This window comes from Argopecten irradians, chromosome 14 (genome assembly GCF_041381155.1).
Source record: "Argopecten irradians isolate NY chromosome 14, Ai_NY, whole genome shotgun sequence".
In the NCBI taxonomy this organism is placed as follows: Eukaryota; Metazoa; Mollusca; class Bivalvia; order Pectinida; family Pectinidae; genus Argopecten; species Argopecten irradians.
In genome coordinates, this window is record NC_091147.1 from 6894501 (window position 1) to 6916136 (window position 21636).

The window sequence follows — 21636 nt, forward strand, 5'->3', positions numbered from 1 at the left end:
TTTAACCATTATACTTACTATTCTAAAAAACCATTTATATAGCAATTGTAAAACTGAATAAGGCAAGCTAAGATAAGATTGATTTCCCTATCAGTCTGAAGTCTACGTTTTGACCATAGAAACGATTATTTATTGTCGCATGTGACGTGTGAAAATATATAGTTAGATACAGTTCCATATATGCGTTACAGAAATTAACTGCGTTTAAACAAATATACATTTAGTCTCTATCCTTCAGATAAATTGTTCCATGGGATTAATAACTGTTGGTCTTGCCAATGACAGACTCCCAGTAAAACATACAGACATTGTCAAGTAGATATCCAGACCAAACGATTTAAGTATGCCAACTTCACTGAGAGGGTATACAAATGATATTCATTGTTTCATGATGAATGACGATTATACAGGGTATTCATCAAGTGGAGTGGAAAGATTGACGAATGAGTGAAAATATATTAAAAAAATCACTTAAAGTGACAAGCTTTCTGTTTGCATCCATAAACAATGAATATTTCTTCTATTACTTTGTCTTCGTCTGTATTGAGTAAAGGTATTACAAATAATATTTTCACTCGGATCAAAAATACCACATGTATTTTCACCATAAAAATATTATTGTGTAAATGCTTAAGGTTTTGATATATTAAAAAAGCAAATAAAAAACAAACAAAACCAAATACCAAAAAATCTGCCTATTTCGATTCGAACTCACTCGAAAATTAACTCTAAAGTACGAAAACGTTCTGTACGAGTTACCTCCCTTCCGAAAACGTAAGTCATACGTTTGATAATACAATCTATTATATGCAAATGAGCTGCACCACTGTCATGAAACGCATTTTTTTATATAAGATGAACAATACTGCAGGTTGGGAGGGTGGGATGTCAGAGGTAGAAACACAAGTCGAAACACAAGTCAATGTGTTTCTGATAAAGTCACTGTGCAAAGTAAGGTACTGGTAACCTAATCCCTGTGAAAACTGCTCGGGTTATCAGTGCACTGTTACTGGAATATCTGGAGTTTCGGATAGTCTAATTTTATGCAATTGATGAGTTGTAAATATGTTCACCTGTTTCGGAAGGAAGACAATGGATCAGATTTGTAAGCGAATATGTCACATTTTATCGTTAATATTGATATAATTATAACTGTATACAGAGTGTACATTTAGACCGTCGAATTTAGGAAATTATTAACAATAAGAGGTCATTTGTTAATCATAATTCTAGCGACTAAACGACTTAGGATTATGAAAGATGATGATGAATCTGGAGGACAGAACTTTTATACAACATTTCAATGGCAACTCTCTAAAATATAAGCCTTATATAAGATTAGTATGATTTATCAAAATAGCCTAGGCACATGGTGTAGAGAGTTAACAGTTACCGTATTAGACATAAATCTATTGCATGTACCAATTTGAAAATAATTTACGCATGATTGAAAACAGGGACTTCCCAGTTAACAATACCACTCCGTCTTGTGTTTTGTGTTACCTCCGGGACAATTCGTCCACTTCTGCAAATAAAGGCTCGGACACATAGATACACTTGGAAATGAATTCGCATATCTAAGCATTTTCAGAGTAAAATGTAAGGAATATCAGAAAGCAAATCGGACATATGTTGAAAAATAATGTGGTGAGTTATACTTTCATTGGTTTTTCTTATTGCAAATATGTCAATCTTTATTTAAATATAAAAAAAAAATAACATTCAAAGAAAACGTGACCATATTTTCAAAATATAAAAACTGTTCCTGATTCAAATGGTATTTTACATTCATTTGAAGTTTAGTCTCTTATTTATCCGTGACACTCCTTTAGGTGTTACCCCACTGGTATACTGAAGGTATGAACTTGGTATGGACATGTATTTTTATACATGTTAAATTGTGCACGGAAAGGTTTGGTATATATAAGGCTTGATAAATGCGTCATTTGATAAATTTAAAATGGCGAAAGTGCGAGTTTCATAACGAATACAGTATCTGCTCAGGTGAAAGGTGATTTTGATTTCTGATAATTAACTTTTTACAAATAAAGTTTTTTTTTCGAAATAGGAACACATGCCACAGTTTAAAAAGGCATGGTGTTGTTTTTGATTTTGAGATATTCTGGATCAATGGTGGCTATTTGACGTAAATTGAGATTTTACGGGAATTTCAATGTTTTGAGCATAAATACGGAAAACTAAAGCAATATTTTAAAATTCGTTTTCTGGTAAAAATGAATATATTCACGAAATGCACTGTCTTTAAAAATCTTAACAATCCGGAAAATTATAAGTCATTAGTACTTGTATATATCTTTAGCATCCATCGAAGATAATAACCTGATGACATATGTTGTTTATGTGCTTTTTTGGCTATCACAATAGAGAATTAGATGTTCAAAAATTACAAAAACAAACATTTCATTCTTATAAATTTAATTAAAGAGGAACAATAGAGAAGTAAGTCAATATTGCAACTATGATTGACAAACGGCATGATTTAAAAACATCAAAGTGATCTACTAGGCTGATGATAGAGTTAGGCAAAGATAAAAATGCCTCGTTCAATCTATTTTTATTTTCAGCAAAAACGCTCGACATCGATATTGATACAACCCCTGCGAGATGGTATTTATGACATTCATGAATTATTAATCAACGTCTCGCAGGGGAATGTAAGCCATTGACTAGACGGAATGTCTTACGTTCGGTTTAGCAGGCATACATTAACTGAAGCGTTTAAATGTGACCTTGATTATAGATTCTGTTCAAACAATTTATGAAGTACATCTACGTCGTCACTTTACAAATAATACATTTTCTTTCATACTTACACGTGTAATACTGGCTGGTCTAGGGCAATATACGCATGTCACCTGAGGCTGTATTGCATGGATACCAATGCAATAAAGCCTCGTGACGTCACGGCGTCAACAAAATCTCTATTTCCTCGGTAAAATTTTAATATTTTTTTCACAAAATTGACTGGTTTTACTATAAAAGATGCAAGCAACGGAATTTGGGTTGAAAATATCACGTAATTTTTCATGTATGGAAATTGACTTCCAGGCGGGATATTATAGTTGTAAAATTGCAATAAAACGTCGAGGTATGAAAGAAAAATACTCTTTCATAAGTGGATATGAAGGATAGGGATATTCTATTATAAGATCCTTTCATATATGGATATGAAGGATAGGGATATTCTACCCTCGGGATCACAAAATGTAACAAAACCCTCGGCAAGCCTCGGGTTTTACTACATTTTGTGACCCTCGGGTAGAATATCCCTATCCTTCATATCCATATATGAAAGGGTCTTATAATCTATTCTGATCACTCTAGTGGCAGCTCTGTGTGGACCTCACCAAGTTGTATCATTGATCTCCTCAGCTACAAATCTAATTATGGGACTCGTATATTCTAACTGGATTGCAAGTGATGAAATATGATACCGATGACATTGGAAATTATATGATCAATTGATAATAAAGACAAATACAATACATACGCGAAATGTAAACTACACAATACAAAAACAAATCTTTAAAAGTAGAACCCAAGTGAGACAATCGAAAAAGGTTTGATGTGTAAAATTATGAACAAGGTATGACATTCCCGAATATCAAACAGACAACTCAGTCGAAGAGTGCGTTAAAATGTGCACATATATCGGAGTAAAACCAGTTCTAATGGACGTTAGAGTAGATAGTGTTATTATATATCCAAAAAAATATATTGTGGTGAAATGTGTGTGAAATGTTCCAGCTAGCTCTGTCCGCCAATACAAATTGTGGTCGGACGTCTTGTATACCGAACCATAGCCCGTGCCAGTTGAGTAAAGCAACTTTTGTCTAGATCTAGTCAAATCGCTCTTACAGTAGAGTGTTTACCTTATTGCATTCGTTTAACTTACATTACACTGGCTCTGGTATGTATATGGTGTACATATTGTACATGCTTACAGTGTAATCGTATCGCTATGCGATTTGTATAAGGAAAGTAGAACAATATATTTATGACATATTTTGCTCTGTGGGTATGTAATTAATTAGCCTCACTGAATTGTCCCTTTAACTGGTCAGTACTCGTTAGTGTAATGATATCAGTCATTATATGTCATTAAAATGTTTTAAAATTGTATTCAACATGTTCACGCTACAATATGAAAATCTTACATACACATTCTTTAGTTGACTCAAATTGAATTAAATATTAATTATATTAAATATAAAGTATTAAAGGGAATACAACACATGATAGTGTGTCACCGGAAGTCACATCCACAGGTCGCGTACATCAAAGAGATTCCGCCCTTTGTTTTCCCTCAGCCATTTTTGCAAAACAACACATGCCTTTTCTTCTAAGGTCCTCGGTTTGCGGACTTCCAGGTCTGTCAGCCATTTCTGTGAGAATCCGAGATTGCGTCCAATCTTACGCCAGTGCTGACTGGGGATAGTTTTGTTGTAGATGCACAACATAATTCCTTTTTGCTTGTCTGAAATGGCATCATAATATCTTTAATTCTAAACAATACTTATGTATTTGGTCATGCATAATTGTCAATTATCATACGATATGCACAAAGTACATGAACAAAAGTATGTCTGTGACATTGAAGTGTAAAAATTGCGTTGATGAATCTTATTTAGATATAAAATCTAAACTTACCCGGATACGCCTTCTTGTGCAACAGCTGAAATGTTAAAGATAGAAATTGGTCATTGTAATGCTGTACCATTGTATTTCATAAAAGTACATTCTATTGATAAATACATGTACACTCATATCTGTATTTCGACAAAAAAGAAGTGACTGTCGTTATGTTACTTCTATGGCAATGGACGTTTTAAGAACAGAAATAAACATGTTAAGTATTCTTCAAAGTTCTCTTTTTGATTTTCATGTTGATTTTAGAAAAGTTCAAAGTAAAATAAAAAACGTCAATAAGAATTGTTTAAGTGCATGACACTTCATAATGCCTTTCAGTCGCATTTCAATCATTAATCGATGACGTTTGGAGATTAACCGTGGGTTTACACACTGCGTGGGTTATTTATGATATGAAGCATGTACTTACACTAACATAGTCAGATTTACACACAGTGATTGACGTCTTCACGCTGAGCGAGAGAAAATAAAGAGCAATAATTAGAAAAGTACTGAAGAACAATATTTATATATTAACATATTAATTCTGATAAGATGAATTATTTTTGTAATTAAACAAACTAAAATCTTCTCTTGATTTCAATGTTTTAGTGAATCAAACATCGTAGAGTTATGCTTTGTTCTGGGATAACTACTCTAATGTTCCATCTAACATCTCACAAATAACTAACATCCACACTGTCTTTGTGTAAATGTACAGCGTTTAATATTGTGATATTATCACACTAAACTGCTTGATTGATAATTAAGTATTACCTTTCCTTTAAAGAGTCAATCTGGACGCTTAAGTCCGTTTGAAATGTCCGCGGCCCAGGAATTCCTTCTTTCCACTCCAGATCTCCCTCCTTTGTCATTAGCTTAAATTCGGAGTCATCACCTGTAGCAACAATTAAACCGTATTCCATAGTTCTACTAATATATACATGTAGATAATTGGAGATGTTCAATTGTTCCAATGATGGAGGTTACGATTGCAAACGTTTCGCAAATGAAATCCTTGTGTTGTATATTCTATTACGTATTAAACAAAATATTGAACTTTGAATGTGTACCATAATTTATGGGGCACTCTGTATTTCACATATCTCTGATAAATTAACTTGTGTGAGTGTGTTTAACCTACGTATTTTTAAATGCTCGAATGACAATCGTCTGCTTTATTCAGTCAAATTGAATTTAGTAATCACGACGAGTTTTCTATTTATAAGATAGAACACATAGATACCACTTGTCGGTATGTTTCTTTTCCTCCTGAACTGAACAGCTATAAGTCCTGAGATGTCACCACGGGCCAGGAAATGCAGTATGGGGAAGTTATCTCCACGCTCCAGCTGAAACATATACATATATTCTGGGATCTTACTGACAGATTGAATATTTCGTACTGACATTAATTTGGTTTTGGTATCAAATGTCGCTAATGCGATAAATTATTATGAAATAATTTCAGAAAGGGGAAATTTTAATCTAGACTGATGATTTTTTTATAAACGGATATATCGAAAAGTTCAACTGTGATTTATTATGATACAGACTTTTGACTAATATGTTGTGAGAGAAAGTTATCACCGGGACTTTGCTGTTGAACACAGGTGCATTCAGTTTCGTTTATATAGATATTATAATTTGTATTAATGGCCTGCCAATATGGGTTCAAATAGTAAAATATCATATCGTTTATTACCAATATTGTTATTTCCGTGTCCCGCGAAACACAGGCCTCAGGAAACATCACTGCTATCTTCTTACACATCCCGGGGAGGTAGAAGATGTCACCAGATTTAGTGAGGGTGTACTCAATCGCACTGTTCTGCTGAACGGTAGGTGGAATACCAGGCCAAAGGTCAGAGGTGACAGCCAACACGTAGTGTGGGAAACGCGAGGTGGAAGTGGATAAATAAACCTATAAAAATGAAAAAATAGAATTTAATAGGGAATATATACAAATGAAAATAACTAGTTTACATAGTTTCTGAATACAATTTTTATATGTTTTCGACGATTTAAATGTCAGCGCGCGTGCAGAGTGTTAAGGAATCTTAGTGTCAAGAGGAAGCCCACGTGATCAGGCGTTTGTCTTATCACGATTATATCACCCTTACCAACTGTAAAAAGTAGATGAATTAACCATCCGAACAGCCGGGAAAGTATGTCTTATAAACTATTACAATAAATTATCTCATTCAAGCAGATTAGCTTGGTGGGCAATTGAGAAACCAGATATATATACTGTGCGACGTTGGTTAGTAAAAACTGATTAGCTGTATAGCCTCAATCTATCAATTTGTTAAAGATGCACAAATGGAATCGCTTTAGAATATGAGTTGTTCAAACATGCAAAGTTTATATAGATTCAACATTTACCTCCCCTTCCTTCGCCGGGTTACGTGTTGCTGGTAGTTGGTGCCAGTCACTTTGGTTGCTGCTGCGTATTAGGAGGAATGTAGGTCGGCACGACATGATATCAGAAGGTACTTTGATAATCACGTGGCACTTAAAAATGAAAGACAGATGTCTGGGTTATATCAGAGGTGGATATAATTGTGGAATATGTGGAATATTAAAATAAACATAAAGTCCCTGAAATTGACTATGTTGATTTACTCATCTGATATCAAGCCTACACACCTGGTATCAACCTTACGCACCTGGTATCCACCTAACGCACCTGGTATCCACCTAACGCACCTGGTATCCACCTTACACACCTGGTATAAACCTTACACACCTGGTATCAACCTTACACACCTGGTATAAACCTTACACACCTGGTTTCAACCTTACATACCTGGTATCAATCTTACACACCTGGTATTAACCTTACACACCTGGTATCAACCTTACACAACTGATATCAACATTACACACCTTGTATCCACCGTACACACGTGGTATCAACCTTACACACCTGATATCAAATTTACACACCTGGTATCAAACATACACACCTGGTATAAATCCTACACACCTGGTATCATTCTTACGCACCTGGTATCAACCTTACGCACCTGGTATCAACTTTACGCACCTGGTATCACCTTACACACCTGGTATCAACTTTACGCACCTGGTATCAACCTTACACACCTGGTATCAACCTTATGCACCTGGTATAAACCTTACACACCTGGTATAACTTACACCTGGTACACCTTACACACCTGGTATCAACTTACGCACCTGGTATCAACCTTTACGCACCTGGTATCAACCTTATGCACCTGGTATCAACCTTACGCACCTGGTATAAACCTTACACACATGGTATCAACCTTACACACCTGGTATCAACCTTACACACCTGGTATCAATCTTACACACCTGGTATCAACCTTACACAACTGATATCAACCTTACACACCTTGTATCCACCGTACACACCTGGTATTAACCTTACACACCTGATATCAAATTTACACACCTGGTATCAAACATACACACCTGGTATAAATCCTACACACCTGGTATCATTCTTACGCACCTGGTATCAACCTTACGCACCTGGTATCATTTTACGCACCTGGTATCAACCTTACACACCTGGTATCAACTTTACGCACCTGGTATCAACCTTACACACCTGGTATCAACCTTACGCACCTGGTATCAACCTTAAACACCTGGTATCAACCTTACACACCTGGTATCAACTTTACGCACCTGGTATCAACCTTACACACCTGGTATCAATCTTACACACTTGGTATCGACCTTACACACCTGATATCAACATTATACACCTGGAATCCTAATAACATGTCCAATGTGTCACTCCGTGTGACTTGTCAAAATAGCAGGTGTCACCAAACATACTTATTTGATAATATGATACCCTTTCCATCCAACAGTCAATAAGACGTTCCAGCGATACTATGACATTGAACTATGACCATTATTTAATGTATTTTGGATAAAAATCTGTCTTTAATCTCCTAAATTATACTAGTGTAGTCCTTATAGGATTGTAAACCTACCAATACTGGTTTAGTATCCATGGTTACAGAGTTTTGTCCTGATACATGTCGCGGTCCTCTTTTTAGCTGGCGTATCTTAAATACCATACTGGTAGGTTGAGTAGATCCACCGTACGGAACAAGTCCTCGTCGACAGGCTTCGGGTATGGTATAGGTATCAACGGTTATGTTACAGTACACCGTACCTCCAAAGAACTCCATTATCAACGTGTTATCTTCCTTTGACCAGTCGATAGAATACCTGGAACCAAGATTAAGTATCATGGGTGTACTTCTCACATACGTCGAGTCTGATTTAAGTGATGCTTTCATAATAAGGGCTAGTTTAAACAGCCCCCTCCTACACTCTTAAAAAACAAAAACAAAAACAAACAAAAAACAAAAAAAAAAGAAAGGGAGTTTGATTCCAATGGATCAGACACCTGCCTCGCTAGTCCAAACCGTCAAATTTCTAGACTGCTCAATTTATATTACGTACCTTATTATCAATTCCGGGCTGTTATAATTATAATATATATATTTTATAGTATATGGATGTATGTACCAGCGTTATGACATATACATGTATGCACGTATCTATTTTATAATACATGTGTACGTACCTGTACTGGAATCCGTTTAAGGTTGCTCTGCGTCTACATCTACGTTTCAGGTGCAATAACACCAACTCTAGGGCTGATCTCTCTAAGATGGAATCCTCTTCAAACCGCTTCAGGATTTTCGACAGAAATCTTCCACAGGTTATCTCCCCCTTGCCCTTGTTAAAACGACATATAACCATTAACGACAAATCGTAACAAAACCGATGAGTATTCGGAAAAGAAAAATAATGATAGTAATGGTTGTCACATAGAATGGAAAATATTAGTTAACACTACGCCACGTTAATATAAACGTATCATCATAATATTACTATGCTGTTCGACAAAAAGCGACTTTATCAATTTAACATAGATTCAAAAAGTGGACAGGACTTTTTTCATATGAACATTTCAGGAAGTGGATAAATTTAAATATCTAACGATTAATTATAAACCAGTCTACTTTATCAAATCTCTAAATGTTTCAACTAGTTAATGTGACGATTAATTAGTTTTTGATATTACGTTGAACATAGAAAATGTGGAAGTTAAAGGTAATATTTCAGGCTTTTAACACTGGTTGATAATTAGTTTTTTTTATTTTGTTACCTTTGGAAGACTAGTGTCACATTTATACTCTGAAATAAAGACACAGTGAAAGAAAATATGCTATGGACAAAGTATATTATAAACATGTATATAACAACTGTTTCTGTCTTCTATATAAAACTGTTTGTGCAAGTATTTATTCCTGTGATATGTCAACAATCTATAAATTGGATTAATACGACATTTTATTTTGACATTTGTAAAATCATATCTCTGTAATTTAAATTTGCAATATAAATCGATTTCACAGCTAGATGATATTCTAGAGTTAACTACCGAAAAGAACAACAACACTATCAATAATATCATTTCATTACATTGCCATGACATATTTGTATATTTTGGTTTTCTACAAACCTTGTTCTCTTCGTGTGTTTCCACATAATGTGATTACTTTTGCCAATCTGTTCCAGAAATGACTACTGAGATACGAGTCGAATGATGTCAAACCTTTTCTAATACACTCCTTGATGTATGATAATCTATGATCCAATGAACTGACGAAAAGGTTAACGAAAAGAATCGTGGCCATTGAAGCGTATAGACCGATAATGATAAAAATACCCATTACCACCACTTGTATGTCATGCCGAAACTTGATAATTCCAATTGTCATTCGAAATAAAGTCAGAATTGAGGTCGCCATGCTACTGAAACCACTTTCGCTGTGTCCATAAATAAGATGTATCAGGCTGGCGAATCCTACAATAAGGATGGATAGTGTTATAAGAAAATGAAAAACCTCGGATCGAAATGACAGAATTGTTTTGTACATCAAGAACACGTGGTAGTTAAATGACAGATGCTTCAGTAGGTCAAGGATAGCGATGAAGGTGGTCGCACCAAGAGTAATGGCGTAGTATCCATCCCATAGGAACACCCATTCAAAGGACGTGTAGAATCCTGTTAATAGCAAAAGAATAAGGGTCATTAACATACATACATAAAACTTAAATCATTGAATTATACAATTGATGTGAAACATTGATAAGGGGACATCAAAAACGCAAAAGGTAATAAACTTCTTATTTTACATTTCTGCAATTGTTTCAAGTATCTGCTTTTAAAATATTGATATGGGAAACCAAAATATATGAAAACGGCCAAAATAATAGCAATGCAGGTCACGCACTTTTATAGTAATATACAACGAAACACGGGTTATCTACGTATTAATATTTGATATATATTAAGAAAAAATGACAGAAAACTGAGACACAAATATCTGACGTTATGTTTAAAAATTGTGTGTTGTGCTGGTAGACACTACATAAAAGTAAATACAGGTAGAACAAAACTGAAATATGAAATAAATCTTCTAATATCGAATACAAAGTTTTAGAAGTTTTATCTCTGTACCCAGGATGGGGCAACACACAGTGTGTTTCTCAATGATAAAATATAGCCGTCTACTACCGTGAGTGCAGCGCCATTCGTAAGAGTCATGATTTATTATCATTCATTATAGTTTAGACAAAGGAGTAACTATAAGATGTAAACAAATCCTACCAGGAAATCCATGAGGACCGCAATATAATAAACATATCATTTTTTCCCGATTGTTTCATACAGTAAGATCTGCTGATGTCGGAAGGAATAATTTTAAAACGGATTAAAAAAACGTCTGCTCACAACATACTAATGAACGGTGGATGCTAGTAACACTTTAACTAATCGACACGGTTGGGAGCGCTAATGCACTTCCCAATGATTTTTTTCTGGGGGAAATGAATCAAAATGACTACATTCACTTTGCGAGTTTTTTTCTCCAAAGGATGACTTTGTTGTGGCTTTAACATTCTGCAAACGTATTTATTTCAGCGAAAATGCGGAAAAAAGTAAATCATGAATAATTAGCGCTTATATCAATTAGCGGAATTCGGTGCTTCAATAAGTGAAATACCACTTTGATCACATTTTCTGCTGCAAAGATGGCGCGACATGCACCGAGACAAAACTACTGTTAACATGATACAACGATGAATATTTTAGACAGTGACTAAAATGAGTTGTTACGGTATATCTAAATGATATTGCATGTTATATAACGAAATATAGAAGCATTTGTTTTCATATGATTATCATTACCAGATGATAACTTGTATAGAAGTATACAACGTATTTAAATAAATTTGAATTATTATTAGATAAAGCTGTCAAAATCATGAAATCAGCAAAACAAATAAAACGTTGTAAAAACTTTACCAGTGTCTTGTCTAAGGGTGTTGAGAACGCTTATTGTGTCGGTGAACCTCATGACAAAATACACCACTGTAGCAATGGACACTCCTAGATGTAAGATGTCAAATACTTGACTCGTTGTTGTAAGGGAATGACCTCTGGTCTTTATCACCTTGACGATCAGTTGCACAAGTCGGATAAAAATGGTAACTACAAAGATTAACTGTAGTGCCAGGACAATAAAGTCAAATGTATTGGTGTACGGGTACAGATTGGCTGATACGACCTGCGTGTTCATAAAGACTCCGCCGGTACTCGGGAGCTCGAAGACGATTTGGACTTGTGTAAACAATCTATTATTTCTGTTCATGAGACATATTTCTATAAAAATAGCACGGGTTTTCTGATCAAGCCATCCATTGTTTTTCAGATCGTTTGCTAAATTGTTTGCCTCATCTGGCAAAATATCTAAATCCACGAGATACCCACTGGCACCATAGTTCCCAAATAGACCCCAGTAGGTGGGTGTCTCCTCTGGGCTGGTGTAGTGATATCGGTACGGGGTGTCGACACCATCCCATAAATCAGATGTGTTCCACGGGATCCAACCTACAAAGATATAAATACAATATATAGAGAACATATTAAGGGCTAGTCTTACCAGTGTCATAGACATTGCAATATATTACGTTTTTATCATATCAGGAAAAACAATCCTAAGTGAATATCTCCAAGAATCTCATTCTTGATGTTATATAAGATTATCGAATGACGAACTTAAAAGGGTAACACTATATGAATATGAATGGACTGGTATGGGTATAAAATGGGGTATCATAACTAACAATTATATGGATATTAACATATTAACATGGGCAGCAATATATAGATATTAAAAGATTGACCTGGGTAACAACGTATGGATATGGATGGATCGACATGGGTAACACTAAATGGATATGGATGGATCGACATGGGTAACACTTAATGAATATGGATGGATCGACATGAGTAACACTAAATGGATATGGATGGATTGACATAGGTAGCGATATATGGATATGAATGGATCGACATGGTAACAACGTATGGATATGGATGAATGGATGGAGGATCGTCATGGGTAACACTATAATGGATATGGATGGATCGACATGGGTAACACTAAATGATATGGATGATCGACATGGGTAACATTATAAATGGATATGGATGGACGACATGGGTAACACTATATGGATATGGATGGATCGACATGGGTAACACATATGGATATGGATGGATCGACATGGGTAACACACGTATGGATATGGATGGATCGACATGGGTAACACTATATGGATATGGATGGATCGACATGGGTAACACTATTATGGATATGGATGGATCGACATGGGTAACACTAATGATATGGATGGATCGACATGGGTAACACTAATGGATATGGATGGATCGACATGGGTAACACCATATGGATATGGATGGATCGACATGGGTAACACATATGGATATGGATGGATCGACATGGGTAACACTAAATGGATATGGATGGATCGACATGGGTAACACTAAATGGATATGGATGGATTGACATGGGTACACTTATATGGATATGGATGGATGACATGGGTAACACTATATGGATATGGATGGATCGACATGGGTAACACTAAATGGATATGGATGGATCGACATGGGTAACACTAAATGGATATGATGAATGGATATGGATATGGATGGGTAACATAGTACACTAAATGGATATGGATGGATCGACATGGGTAACACCATATGGATATGGATGGATCGACATGGGTAACACTAAATGGATATGGATGGATCGTCATGGGTAACACTAAATGGATATGAATGGATCGACATGGGTAACACATATGGATAATGGATGGATCGACATGGGTAACACTATATGGATATGGATGGATCGACATGGGTACAACACTATATGGATATGAATGGATCGACATGGGTAACACTATATGGATATGAATGGATCGACATGGGTAACACTATATGGATATGGATGGATCGACATGGGTAACACTATATGGATATGGATGGATCGACATGGGTAACACTATATGGATATGGATGGATCGACATGGGTAACACTTATATGGATATGGATGGATCGACATGGGTAACACATTATGTATATGGATGGATCGACATGGGTAACACTATATGGATATGGATGGATCGACATGGGTACATTAACACTATATTGGATATGGATGGATCGACATGGGTAACACTATATGGATATGAATGGATCGACATGGGTAACACTATATGGATATGAATGGATCGACATGGGTAACACTATATGGGATATGGATGGATCGACATGGGTAAACATATATTACACTTAATGGATATATGAATGGATCGACATGGGTAACACTAAATGGATATGAATGGATCGACATGGGATCGACATGTAACACTTTATGGATATGGATGGATCGACATGGGATCCGACATGTAACACTATATGGATATGAATGGATCGACATGGGTACATATGGATATGAAATTGATCGACATGGGTAACACTATTATGGATATGGATCGTAACACATGATGGAACCGACGATGGATACACTAAATGGATATGGATGGATCGACATGGGTACATGTAACACCTATGGATATGAAATGGATCGACATGGGTAACACCATATGATATGAATGGAATCTGACATGGGTAACACCATATGTGATATGGATGGCTTCGACATGGGTACCTATGGATATGAAACTCGACATGGTTAACACTAAACGATATGGTGGATCGATCACATGGGTTAAACACATAAATGGTAACATGGATACTGATTATCGACATGGGCAAACACCATATGGAAATATGATGGATCGGGTAACATCTAAAATGATATTATGAGTCGACAAGGGTAATTAACACTATATATGGATATGAATGGATCGACATGGGTAACTACTTTAGTGGATATGGATATATGGATCGAAGTGGGTAGCAACTGATATATGGAATTGATGGATCGACATGGGGTAACAACTAATATGGATATGGATGGATCTCGACATGGTAACACCCTATATGGATATGAAATGATCGACATGGGTAACATACCAGGGGAATGGGATAACAATGGATATACATGGGGAGTTGGGTAACACCTATATGATATGGGGATCGACATGGGTAACACTTATATACATGGGAGATCTGACATGGGTAACACCTTATATACTGGGGAGTGGGGTAACACACTATATATGGGGAGCTGGGGTATTATCTGGATATACTGGGAGTGGGTAAGCACTAACTATACATGGGAGTGGAATGGGGGATCGACATGGGTAACACTGGGGGAGTGGGATAATGAATGGATATACATGGGTAGTGGGGTAATGGATATATGGATGGAGTGGGTAACACCTATGGATACAGGGGATCGACATGGTAACACCTATATACTGGGAGACATGGGTAACACACCTGATATACATGGGTCGTGGGGTAACACCTATATACTGGGGGAGTGGATCGTAACACCTATATACTGGGGAGTGGGGTAACACCTATATACATGGGTAACAGTGGGGGATATGGATTATCGACATGGGGTAACACTATACATATATGACTGGGGACATGGGTAACACCTATATGGATATGAGTGGGGATCGACATGGGTAACACCATATGGATATGGGGAGTGGGGGGTAACACCTATATACTGGGGAGTGGGGTAACACCTATATACTGGGGATGGGGTAACACCTATATACTGGGGAGTGGGGTATATGGACATATATACTGGGTAACACTAAAGTGGGGTATAACATCTATATACTGGGGAGTGGGGTAACATGGATAGATGGACAGTGGGGTAACACATATATACTGGGGAGTGGGGTAACACCTATATACTGGGGAGTGGGGTAACATACTGGGGAGTGGGGTAACATCTATATACTGGGGAGTGGGGTAACACCTATATACTGGGGAGTGGGGTAACACCTATATACTGGGGAGTGGGGTAACACCTATATACTGGGGAGTGGGGTAACACCTATATACTGGGGAGTGGGGTAACACCTATATACTGGGGAGTGGGGTAACACCTATATACTGGGGAGTGGGGTAACATCTATATACTGGGGAGTGGGGTAACACCTATATACTGGGGAGTGGGGTAACACCTATATACTGGGGAGTGGGGTAACACCTATATACTGGGGAGTGGGGTAACACCTATATACTGGGGAGTGGGGTAACACCATATATACTGGGGAGTGGGGTAACACCTATATACAGGGGAGATGGGGTAACACCTATATACTGGGGAGTGGGGGTAACACCTATATACAGGGGGAGTGTGGGGGTAACACCTATATACTGGGGAGTGGGGTAACACCTATATACTGGGGAGTGGGGTAACACCTATATACTGGGGAGTGGGGTAACATCTATATACTGGGGAGTGGGGTAACACCTATATACTGGGGAGTGGGGTAACACCTATATACTGGGGAGTGGGGTAACACCTATATACTGGGGAGTGGGGTAACACCTATATACTGGGGAGTGGGGTAACACCTATAATACTGGGGAGTGGGGTAACACCTCTATACTGGGGAGTGGGGAGGGGAGTTGGTAACACTATATACTATATATACTGGGGAGTGGGAGTGGGGTAACTGGGGAGTGGGGGTAACACCTATATACTGGGGTAACACCTATATACTGGGGAGTGGGGGTAACACCTATATACTGGGGAGTGGGGTACTATAATGGGGAGTGGGGGAGTGGGTTGGGGTAACCACCTATATACTGGGGAGTGGGGTAACACCTATATACTGGGGAGTGGGGTAACACCTATATACTGGGGAGTGGGGGTAACACCTATATACTGGGGGAGTGCGGTAACACCTATATATACTGGGGAGTGGTGGGGTAACACCTATATACTGGGGAGTGGGGTAACACCTATATACAGGGGAGTGGGGTAACACCTATATACTGGGGAGTGGGGTAACACCTATATACTGGGGAGTGGGGTAACACCTATATACTGGGGAGTGGGGTAACACCTATATACTGGGGAGTGGGGTAACACCTATATACTGGGGAGTGGGGTAACACCTATATACTGGGGAGTGGGGTAACACCTATATACTGGGGAGTGGGGTAACATATATATACTGGGGAGTGGGGTAACATCTATATACTGGGGAGTGGGGTAACACCTATATACTGGGGAGTGGGGTAACACCTATATACTGGGGAGTGGGGTAACACCCATATACTGGGGAGTGGGGTAACATCTATATACTGGGGAGTGGGGTAACACCTATATACTGGGGAGTGGGGTAACACCTATATACTGGGGAGTGGGGTAACACCTATATACTGGGGAGTGGGGTAACACCTATATACTGGGGAGTGGGGGTAACACCTATATAACTGGGGAGTGGGGTTAACACCTATATACTGGGGGAGTGGCGCGGGTAACACTGATATACTGGGGAGTGTGGGGTAACAACCTATATATACTGGGGAGTGGGGGTAACACTATATAATGGGGAGTATATACTGGGGAGTGGGGGTAACACCTATATACTGGGGAGTGGGGGTGGGGTAACACCTTTTATATACTGGGGAGTGGGGTAACACCTATATACTGGGGAGTGGGGTAACACCTATATACTGGGGAGTGGGGTAACACCTATATACTGGGGAGTGGGGTAACACCTATATACTGGGGAGTGGGGTAACACCTATATACTGGGGAGTGGGGTAACATCTATATACTGGGGAGTGGGGTAACACCTATATACTGGGGAGTGGGGTAACATCTATATACTGGGGAGTGGGGTAACACCTATATACTGGGGAGTGGGGTAACACCTATATACTGGGGAGTGGGGTAACACCTATATACTGGGGAGTGGGGTAACACCTATATACTGGGGAGTGGGGTAACACCTATATACTGGGGAGTGGGGTAACACCTATATACTGGGGAGTGGGGTAACACCTATATACTGGGGAGTGGGGTAACACCTATATACTGGGGAGTGGGGTAACACCTATATACTGGGGAGTGGGGTAACACCTATATACTGGGGAGTGGGGTAACACCTATATACTGGGGAGTGGGGTAACACCTATATACTGGGGAGTGGGGTAACACCTATATACTGGGGAGTGGGGTAACACCTATATACTGGGGAGTGGGGTAACACCTATATACTGGGGAGTGGGGTAACATCTATATACTGGGGAGTGGGGTAACACCTATATACTGGGGAGTGGGGTAACATCTATATACTGGGGAGTGGGGTAACACCTATATACTGGGGAGTGGGGTAACACCTATATACTGGGGAGTGGGGTAACATAACATACTGGGGAGTGGGGTAACACCTATATACTGGGGAGTGGGGTAACACCTATATACTGGGGAGTGGGGTAACACCTATATACTGGGGAGTGGGGTAACACCTATATACTGGGGAGTGGGGTAACACCTATATACTGGGGAGTGGGGTAACACCTATATACTGGGGAGTGGGGTAACACCTATATACTGGGGAGTGGGGTAACACCCATATACTGGGGAGTGGGGTAACACCTATATACTGGGGAGTGGGGTAACATCTATATACAGGGGAGTGGGGTAACACCTATATACTGGGGAGTGGGGTAACACCTATATACTGGGGAGTGGGGTAACACCTATATACTGGGGAGTGGGGTAACACCTATATACTCATGGGAGTGGGGTAACACCTATATACTGGGGAGTGGGGTAACACCTATATACTGGGGAGTGGGGTAAACACCTATATACTGGGGAGTGGGGTAACACCTATATACTGGGGAGTGGGGTAACACCTATATACTAGGGAGTGGGGTAACACCTATATACTGGGGAGTGGGGTAACACCTATATACTGGGGAGTGGGGTAACACCTATATACTGGGGAGTGGGGTAACACCTATATACTGGGGAGTGGGGTAACACCTATATACTGGGGAGTGGGGTAACACCTATATACTGGGGAGTGGGGTAACATCTATATACTGGGGAGTGGGGTAACATACTGGGGAGTGGGGTAACACATATATACTGGGGAGTGGGGTAACACCTATATACTGGGGAGTGGGGTAACACCTATATACTGGGGAGTGGGGTAACACCTATATACTGGGGAGTGGGGTAACACCTATATACTGGGGAGTGGGGTAACACCTATATACTGGGGAGTGGGGTAACACATATATACTGGGGAGTGGGGTAACACCTATATACTGGGGAGTGGGGTAACACCTATATACTGGGGAGTGGGGTAACACCTATATACTGGGGAGTGGGGTAACACCTATATACTGGGGAGTGGGGTAACACCTATATACTGGGGAGTGGGGGTAACATCTATATACTGGGGAGTGGGGTAACACCTATATACTGGGGAGTGTGGGGTAACACCTATATACTGGGGAGTGGGGTAACACCTATATACTGGGGAGTGGGGTAACACCTATATACTGGGGAGTGGGGTAACATCTATATACCGGGGAGTGGGGTAACACCTATATACTGGGATGTGGGGTAACACCTATATACTGGGGGGGAGTGGGGTAACACCTATATACTGGGGAGTGGGGTAACACCTATATACTGGGGGTGGGGTAAACACCTATATACTGGGGGAGTGGGGTAACACCTATATACTTGTGGGGGGGGGAGTGGGGTAACACCTATATACTGGGGAGGTGGGGAAACAGTGGGGTGTAACACTATATACTGGGGAGTGGGGTAACACCTATATACTGGGGAGTGGGGTAACACCTATATACTGGGGAGTGGGGTAACACCTATATACTGGGGAGTGGGGGTAACACCTATATACTGGGGAGTGGGGGTAACACCTATATACTGGGGAGTGGGGTAACACCTATATACTGGGGAGTGGGGTAACACCTATATACTGGGGAGTGGGGTAACACCTATATACTGGGGAGTGGGGTAACATCTATATACTGGGGAGTGGGGTAACTATACAGGGGAGTGGGGTAACACCTATATACTGGGGAGTGGGGTAACACCTATATACTGGGGAGTGGGGTAACACCTATATACTGGGGAGTGGGGTAACATCTATATACTGGGGAGTGGGGTAACACCTATATACTGGGGAGTGGGGTAACACCTATATACAGGGGAGTGGGGTAACACCTATATACTGGGGAGTGGGGTAACATCTATATACTGGGGAGTGGGGTAACACCTATATACTGGGGAGTGGGGTAACACCTATATACTGGGGAGTGGGGTAACACCTATATACTGGGGAGTGGGGTAACACCTATATACTGGGGAGTGGGGTAACACCTATATACTGGGGAGTGGGGTAACACCTATATACAGGGGAGTGGGGTAACACCTATATACTGGGGAGTGGGGTAACATCTATATACTGGGGAGTGGGGTAACACCTATATACTGGGGAGTGGGGTAACACCTATATACTGGGGAGTGGGGTAACACCTATATACTGGGGAGTGGGGTAACACCTATATACTGGGGAGTGGGGTAACACCTATATACAGGGGAGTGGGGTAACACCTATATACTGGGGAGTGGGGTAACACCTATATACAGGGGAGTGGGGTAACACCTATATACTGGGGAGTGGGGTAACACCTATATAGTGGGGTAACATCTATATACTGGGGAGTGGGGTAACATCTATATACTGGGGAGTGGGGTAACACCTATATACTGGGGAGTGGGGTAACACCTATATACTGGGGAGTGGGGTAACACCTATATACTGGGGAGTGGGGTAACATCTATATACTGGGGAGTGGGGTAACACCTATATACTGGGGAGTGGGGTAACACCTATATACTGGGGAGTGGGGTAACACCTATATACTGGGGAGTGGGGTAACACCTATATACTGGGGAGTGGGGTAACACCTATATACTGGGGAGTGGGGTAACACCTATATACTGGGGAGTGGGGTAACACCTATATACTGGGGAGTGGGGTAACACCTATATACTGGGGAGTGGGGTAACACCTATATACTGGGGAGTGGGGTAACACCTATATACTGGGGAGTGGGGTAACACCTATATACTGGGGAGTGGGGTAACACCTATATACTGGGAGTGGGGTAACACCTATATACTGGGGAGTGGGGTAACACCTATATACTGGGGAGTGGGGTAACACCTATATACTGGGGAGTGGGGTAACACCTATATACAGGGGAGTGGGGTAACACCTATATACTGGGGAGTGGGGTAACACTATATACTGGGGAGTGGGGTAACACCTATATACTGGGGAGTGGGGTAACACCTATATACTGGGGAGTGGGGTAAAACGGGATGGGTAACCTATATACTGGGGAGTGGGGTAACACCTATATACTGGGGAGTGGGGGTAACACCTATATACTGGGGAGTGGGGTAACACCTATATACTGGGAGTGGGGGGTAACACCTATATACTGGGGAGTGGGGTAACACCTATATACTGGGGAGTGGGGTAACACCTATATACTGGGGAGTGGGGTAACACCTATATACTGG

At 39.7% G+C, this 21636-nt stretch overlaps 1 protein-coding gene across 1 annotated transcript in view; it reads right to left on the reverse strand.

Moving 5' to 3' along the window:
• Window positions 1-2428: 2428 nt before the first annotated feature.
• LOC138307866 (polycystin-1-like protein 2) overlaps window positions 2429-21636 on the reverse strand; it is a 38895-nt gene continuing 19687 nt past the window's right edge. The window contains exons 9-20 of the mRNA XM_069248784.1: window positions 12041-12625; window positions 10193-10738; window positions 9836-9864; window positions 9248-9402; window positions 8646-8886; window positions 7036-7164; window positions 6356-6574; window positions 5897-6002; window positions 5428-5548; window positions 5081-5123; window positions 4672-4696; window positions 2429-4498 (exon numbers count right to left, since the gene is read on the reverse strand). Of these exons, the coding sequence (XP_069104885.1) occupies window positions 4278-4498; window positions 4672-4696; window positions 5081-5123; window positions 5428-5548; window positions 5897-6002; window positions 6356-6574; window positions 7036-7164; window positions 8646-8886; window positions 9248-9402; window positions 9836-9864; window positions 10193-10738; window positions 12041-12625 (2420 nt within the window). The 3' untranslated portion in view covers window positions 2429-4277. The remainder of the gene's footprint in view (window positions 4499-4671; window positions 4697-5080; window positions 5124-5427; window positions 5549-5896; window positions 6003-6355; window positions 6575-7035; window positions 7165-8645; window positions 8887-9247; window positions 9403-9835; window positions 9865-10192; window positions 10739-12040; window positions 12626-21636) is intronic.